The 7,556-nt window shown below is 44.1% G+C and overlaps 1 protein-coding gene across 1 annotated transcript in view; it reads left to right on the top strand.

Moving 5' to 3' along the window:
• CXCL12 (chemokine (C-X-C motif) ligand 12) overlaps positions 1–6,941 on the top strand; it is a 9,588-nt gene extending 2,647 nt beyond the window's left edge. The window contains exons 2-4 of the mRNA XM_006837446.1: positions 1,732–1,849; positions 4,142–4,228; positions 6,767–6,941. Of these exons, the coding sequence (XP_006837509.1) occupies positions 1,732–1,849; positions 4,142–4,228; positions 6,767–6,860 (299 nt within the window). The 3' untranslated portion in view covers positions 6,861–6,941. The remainder of the gene's footprint in view (positions 1–1,731; positions 1,850–4,141; positions 4,229–6,766) is intronic.
• The last annotated feature ends 615 nt before the right edge of the window (positions 6,942–7,556 follow it).

The raw sequence follows: 7,556 nt of genomic DNA, 5'->3' as shown, positions 1-7,556 counted from the left end.
CCCCCCGCCCCCTTGACTGGCAAACAAGGCTTGGAAGGAAATGGGTAATCCCAGGGGTGACAGGGAGAGGGAGAGCACTCACAGCCTGTTTTGAGCTGGGAATGGGCTCTGATTTCTGACCTGATCTCACACTGAGTACCAGCGACTAGCAGCCCCAACCTCACTGCTGTGCACATTCTTGCTCAAGATTGCTCTGTGGTTGTGTCCCTTCCTGCCTCAACTGGGTCATGGCCAACTCCAGCTCAGGGAAGATCTATGTGAAACGCAGGCAAACCCTGGGGTGAAACATTCACAAAGAGGGGAGACTTGGAGGGAGGGCTCCTTGATTACCCAGGCCTGGCCCCAGCCAGCAGTTGGGTTGCTTTCCCAGGTGATCTTGTTACACTACAGTATGGACTTCCCCTGCAGGGCCCCTGGTGCAGTTGCTAGAAGCCAGGTCCCAATAGTGGCTTTCCGTAGTTAGATCAGGGGTAGAGAGAAAGGCAGCTCTTGGTATTCCCCAGACAGAGGTCACTGAGCACATTGAAACTGGATTTCTCCTTTCTAGTTTTCATGATAGATGCGTTTGGTCCTGAATGACAGAGAGGTCAGTTTTCCTCCTGATTGGGGGCTAAATGTAATGCTGTTTGTAGTCCTTCAGGCATCCATCAACTGAACTCGGCCTTTAGAAAAAGATAAGTCCTTCATTCTCCAGGATTTGGGTGGCTTCCCCAGCTCTCTTCTCAAATGTGCAGAATTTAAGAATCTGAGGCCTTTGGGACTTGTGTAAATAGGCAAGTTCTTTTTTCCCCCTCTTAAATCTCTGGACCAAATATTCTCAAACACACATTTAATCCCTGATGAAAGGATCCACAAATTCAGATAATTTGGGGTATTAAGCAGGATCTGGATAAAATCAGCAGAGAAGAAAACCCAAAAAAACACCCTGCAAAATCCTAGCCTCCAGGGCTCTCAAAGGGTGAACGGGTGGGTTTTGCAGAAACCCCTTGCTAATTCACACTAATGAGTGTCAATTATGGCATTTTGCAAATTGGTGAATTGTCAAACAAAGGTCTTAATAAAATCCAGGAGGTTGCAGGCAAAGAGAGCCACTATTTGAGTGTAACCTGACTGATCTCCTACCTTTAAGGACTATGCTTAGGGAAGGCAGCTCTCTGCCTGCCCTCTGGGGATCTTCAGGTAGGAAGGTTTAGGGAGAAAGCTAGAAAGGAGAAGGCAGCTGGGGGAGGGCAGCATTCTCCGAGCTGCAATAGATCCTGGGATGAAATTGTCCTGGAGGAGGAAGGGGAAGGGGCTGAGAGACTGAATGGAGAGTCTTCCCACCTTCCTTCTCTGAGTAGACATTTTCCCCACTTCGTCCTGGAAGAGTTTATTTGGCAAAGAAAAACTGGGAAGCAAAGCACCTTTGACTGAAACAGTTATTTGCTATAATTACTGCTTTTATCTTGAAATACCTGAGAGGGTGTCTTCTTACTTCAATCTTCCCCATCATCTAGTGCCCAGCTCCTCCAGGCACTTGTTTGTCCTTGCTCTACATAAACTGAGTCTCACCCCAAGGAGATGGTCTTCCTCAGAATGCACTAATCATTCATTCCACTGTTTTTGAGTCTTACCCTACCAGCCTGTGTCTCCTCTCTCATTTTATCATCTTATCTTCTGGCTACAAACCCAGAAATTCATGACTGGGCTTCACAGGATAACAAATTGTCATGTTCTTGTTACCTCTTGAAGGGAAACCTGTCAGCCTGAGCTACAGATGTCCCTGCCGTTTCTTTGAGAGCCACGTGGCCAGAGCCAACGTCAAACATCTCAAAATTCTCAATACTCCAAACTGTGCCCTTCAGATCGTGTAAGTAGTTTTTAAAATGTATTTGATCTGTTATATATTTTGAAAAGACACAACAAAACATTCATCAATTCAACAGTAGTCACTTGTAGGATTCAGTGATACTGATTATATTCTTCAAGTTGCGTAACCATTCTTACCCTCCTGTTATAAACTAGTCCACCACCATTATCATACACTAATTGCCCCTCTAAGCAAAAACACCCCTTTCCTCCTTCCTTTCCACGTCTTGTTTGTTGTGGTGGTTTAAAGTGCCTTGGAACCTGTTTTCATTCATAATGACCCTTTAGAGGTTTTCCAAGGAGCAGCTGGTAGTTTGAGCTGCTGACTTTGTGGCTAACAGTCCAGTGCTTATCCTACAGTGCCACACTAGGAGTCCTCCCACCCCTGTTGTTGTTGTTAAGTGCCATCGAGTCGGTTCCAACCCATAGCAACGCTGTATAGGGTTTCCACGGAGCAGCTGGTAAGCTTGAACCACTGACCTTGCAACTCAATCAAACTTTGCAGTCCAGTGCATTAGCCCACTGCCTTACCAGGACTCCTTGACATACTCGTTGTTGTTAAGTGCCGTCGAGTCGGTTCTGATTCATAGCAACTCTGAATAAGGTTTCCAGAGAGCACCTGGTGCGTTTGAACTGCCGACATTGCAGCTCAAACTGACCTGCAGCGCCACACCAGGACTTAGAGGCAGCAATTCCTACCAAGACTGGGCAGCATTTCGTGCCACTGTGCATGGGTTCACCATGAGGTGGCAGCCAACTCCATGGCATCTACCAATAGCATTATTAGTACTTCTGTGTACTTGCTGGAGTTTGAAAGCGATTGTGGCCCGTGGTAACCCACCACACTCAGAGTGGTCAATATCTGACTTCTCAAAGTTTCTTCTCTCTAGCACAGTGTGGTAGCAGGATTGGATAGCTCTGTGGTAGAGGAATGAGACACTTTCCCAAGGTTTCTGCCAAACTCCACTCTATAAGTCAACCGTTTGTCTTTAATGGTCATTCCTTTCCTACCTGTTTCAATCCTCTGTGGGTCTAAATCAGGGCTTTGAATTGGTTTGGCCAATGAAGTGATAGCGAACAGACCCCAAATTAAAAAGCTTAAGCAGAATGATAGCCCAATGAGAACCATTACAGGTTGGAGTCCTGGAAAGGGAGACTCAACGGAAGCATAGTGAGTATTTTCAGGGGCTATATGGGGGAGACTGGATTCTTGCAAGGTCTATGACTAGTGATACACATTCAAAGTGGGGCAGTTGGTGACCATCTTTGAGCTGGACACGATTGTTTCCTACTCTCTCAATGAAGAGACAGTTACTTTGCAATGTGTATGTTTTCCTTATTTTCTAAGAGGGAGATTAAGTTCCTAGCAAGGCACTAACTCTTCATTTTTCTCAGTCCAGTTACTGTTTTGGTTCATCCTCATTTTACAAGCTCAAGTCCATTCTGGTTTCACTTCATCAACCACGACTTGACGTTGTTGTTGTTAGGTGCCATCGCGTCGGTAACGACTCATAGTGACCCTATGCACAACACAATAAAACAACTGCCTGTTCCGGTGCCATCCTCACAATCGTTGCTACGTTTGTACCCACTGCTGCAACTGTGGCAATCCATCCAGATTCTACTGGGAAGAAACAATTCGAAACCCAGCTCTAAATTAATCCTTTCTGACATAACAAAACCCACAAGAGTTAAATTCAGTTTCAGTTTTCTCTAATCACTTGGTAAGACCTCAGCATTTTCAACTCACTTAACTTCATATTTTCTGAGTTTTTGTTTTTGATTGGTGTTGATGGCAGTTGCTGACATTTCCATTTGTGAGGGAAATAAAATGGAGAACAATCGCACATAAATGAAGCACACAATAGCTCCTCAAGGACTAGAATGCTGCAAGTGGACAAGGAGAAAGTCATACATGGTTGCTCATCTACTTGAGGAAACTGAGGGTTCTGTGTCTTCTGGAGTTGTTGCCATTCTGAAATACCAGAACACTCAGAATCAGCTAAGCAATTAAACCATGAAAGGAAAGTTACAACTTTCTGAAGACACTCATCACACCAACTGTTTTAGGTCTGACATTCACTTTTGCTGTATCTTTGCCATGTAACTTACCACACTGAAAGTGATGTGGTTTCCAAGTAGATTTTGAGCTCCTCCAGGACCAAAACCTGCCAAATGGAGCTCCTGGCACTAGCAAGGGCCCTAATTTGCTTGCCAAATGTGTCTATGTACGAATTGTGATCCTCTCTTGATTGAACTCCCCTATACACCATCGCTTCTTCTGTTTTGGCAGGGCAAGACTGAAGAACAACAACAGACAAGTTTGCATTGATCCAAAATTAAAGTGGATTCAAGAATATCTGGAGAAAGCTTTAAACAAGTAAGCACAACAGCCAAAAAGGACTGTCCACTAGATCCACTTGAGGAGAACTAAAAATCATATGAGAAACGAAAGGGCAAAGGTATGGGGAAGAAGGCCTGAATTGTGAGGACCAAGTGTACCTATGGGATAAAGCATTGACCTGGGAACAGGTTTGAGGTTTGCCTAGTGTATAAACACCCTCATTTATAGTGTATGTACATTATTAGATCCTGTTTAACTGAGGTTTCTCTAAGACATTATATTACCCATGCTGCATTTTCCCATCAGTCTCTCATGATCATCATCTTTATCATCATCATTTTTAAAGTCAATAATTACTTCAAAATCTGTTTTGGAGCTTCCCCTCTTCTTACCTGGAGAGACTATGAGCACAGTCAGATGACAATCAAACAGGAAGCTCTAAAAAGTGCCCTTCCTCCAGACTCTGAGGGCTGAAGAAAGACTTGCTCTTTGTTCCTGCTGGGGGTGCCTTGTGGAATTAACTGCTCTAGAGTCAGCTACTGACTTAGTCCCAGGCAAAGGCCTCCCTCACTTAAGACCTGTGATTGGATCTGTGATTCCTCTGCAGAAACTCCCTACTCTGGGGACTGTGCTCAGAGAACCTCTCCTGGTTATTGCCTTGCCTCCCCTTTGCCCCAAAGAGCATGCCTTCATCTCGCTTCTGCTTCTTATTTCTGTAGCTTCATCAAACGCCACACTGGTGGGGAGGAGGGAGATCATGGTCTCGCCCATGGTCCCTCTCCTTTCTTTGTCTGCTCCTCCTTGGGCCCTCTGTGAGATCCTTTGGGGGCTTCCTTTAGAATGGAGGCCAGCCCTCTCCTCAGGGACGTGAGATCATGTTCCTGCTTTGCCATATAAGACATATCTTTGCAAAATCAACTGCAATTTTAAATTTAAGAGTTTACTCTGAGGAATTTGCATTTGTAATTGCCTCTGATAGAAGCCTATGTATGCCATAGAGGCTCTGCAAGTTCTGAGGGTTCTGAAATCAGAAATGAAAAAAAATAATAACTATGCAACCACAACAGGGGCCTCAGGTTCCAATCAGCAATGCTGGCAAGATGAAATCTCCACGCATCAATGGAATTCACAGATGGTCCTAGTGGTATTTGTAACTTTTTGGAAGACATTTTTCAAAAATATCTATTTTGTGCACAGTTTTTTTTGTTGTTGTTTCTTTAGAAAACAGATGTACTTTAGAATATATTTATAGTCAAAACAATTTCATATATTTGAAGTGGAGCCATATGAATGTCAGTAGGTTACATTTCTCTATTATCTGAAACTACTGGCAATTTGTAAAGAAATATATATATATATATATATATATATATTATATATAAATGTGAATGCAGTTTTTTTTTTTTTAATGTTAGCCACAGTGTATTTTTTCACTTGTACTCAAATTGTATCTAGTATGACCTTATCTGCACTAGCAATAAAATGCTAATTGTTTCATGGTTTAAACCTCCTACTGTATGTGGGAATTTATTGATCTGACATGAACTTCATCAGTTGGTAGCAATGGAGCTCAGACACATTTCTGAAGTTTATAAAAATAAGCTGACCTGCTAATCAAGTACTTTATGTCCTGTATATGGATGACAGGATCGGAGCTTTTCTGATGGGCAGATTCAATTTTTTGCTCAAGTTTTTGTGCCTCCTCCACCCCAGTGGACCTGGCAGCGCTGGTTTCCTGGAGATTAATATTTGATTGACTAATTTCTCTTCCCCTTCCCTCTCCTTGGTTCTCCTAACCTCCCCATATAGTATCCAGCTTTCATATTTTCCCATGTAAAAACCAGGTAACTCCAGCCAATGGTTAATATCCAGCTTTTCTAAGAACAGGTAACCTCACAACATAAACCATTAAATATAATTCACCTTGTATCATTTTAATGTGACGATCATGAGTCAGTTGCGCTAATAAAATTCTGCTAACCGTCTCTCTCCCTTGCTCTCCAGAACTATCCCAGTCATTCCCAGGAGGTGGCCATGCAATCATCCAGGAGGGAGAAGGTGGGATCGGGTTGTCATCTCTCTCCTCTCCTGGATGGCTGGCCTCAACCTTTAATACTTTCATCAATGGGCAACTTAGAGATGTTTGCTAGCTAGAGAAGAGACTTTAACTCTGCCTTGAGAAAGTTGTCTCTTCAAAAGGAAGTCCTGCTTATTAAGAGAATGGGTGGGGTGGGATAGAAGGTCAAGGTCAAGCCTGCCCTGGCAGCATATTGTTTTAGATATGAATCCCTTGCCTCTTGTTGAGAGTTGCATGACGTAACAGAAACCAGGGTCAGATGGACAAATTGGCAATTACAGTAACTAGTGCATGGGTGTTCAACATTTTTTTTTTTTGAGGGGGGAACATTTCTTATTTTCATCAATGAATTACTGATACCCAGTGTCCAGGGGCCTCCAGGCTTGGAACTGAAGACTGAGTTAAACTTATGTATTCGGCAGTTGAAGCCTTTTGCAGGCTGAGAGGAGCTCTTGTTGATTTCAACGTTATTAATGGTTCTACTAATTTTATCTAAGGGGGAGCAGAGAAGAAAAAGTGGGGAAAAAAGAAAAGATAGGAAAAAAGAAGCGACAGAAGAAGAGAAAGGCTGCTCAGAAAAGGAAAAACTAGTTATCTGCCACATGGAGATGGACTGCATTACACTCTGCCCTTGTCTCGCCCAGCGCTTTGTAAATTGGCTCTAACCCTCCTTCCCTGGCAACCTGCCTGCCACTTGGGGCAGGCTCTCAGACTTCCGTGGTGGTATGAGAAGTGCTTTGCCGCTCTCATGGCCTCCCCGGCTCTTCCAGGTCTACTAAATTATGAAGAAAGTAGTTGTACAGATCAGGAATGAAATCTATGGTGCAGAGACAGCCACTCATAACTGTCTAGAGTGGCCAGTGTTTCTAAGAACTCACTGGTCTGCTCTTCACTCCCTCTCTGAGCAGGCTGCATCCAGGAGTTCACATGGCACCAGGCACTTGAGTTTGCATTCCTGGGCTCAGAGCAGAGACTCCTCACTCCCTCTCATTCCTCATGGTCTTCTGAGGCAGAGAGTGGGCAGCACCTTTTGTAGACACGCGCACTCTGCCCTTAGCTTTCTCAGTACCTGTTTTCTCGCCCTCCCTCACTTTGCCACCACTGATGGGACAGAATGCTGCCCTCCCTCCTTGACCTGGAGATTTTTGTGAGCAGTTCCCCGCTCTCACTGTGGACTTGACTCACTGCAAGTCAGCTGGTGGTGAGCAGGATCGCGTCCGTAGTTTCCAAAGAGCAGATATGGACATGTTTCTCAGGAATCCTGTCTTCTGGATGATTCTTGCAGGT

This window comes from Chrysochloris asiatica, unplaced genomic scaffold, assembly GCF_000296735.1.
Source record: "Chrysochloris asiatica unplaced genomic scaffold, ChrAsi1.0 scaffold00020, whole genome shotgun sequence".
Classification (NCBI taxonomy): Eukaryota; Metazoa; Chordata; class Mammalia; order Afrosoricida; family Chrysochloridae; genus Chrysochloris; species Chrysochloris asiatica.
The sequence above is the reverse complement of the archived record's forward strand: the minus strand, read 5'-3'. Positions and strand labels throughout refer to the sequence as shown.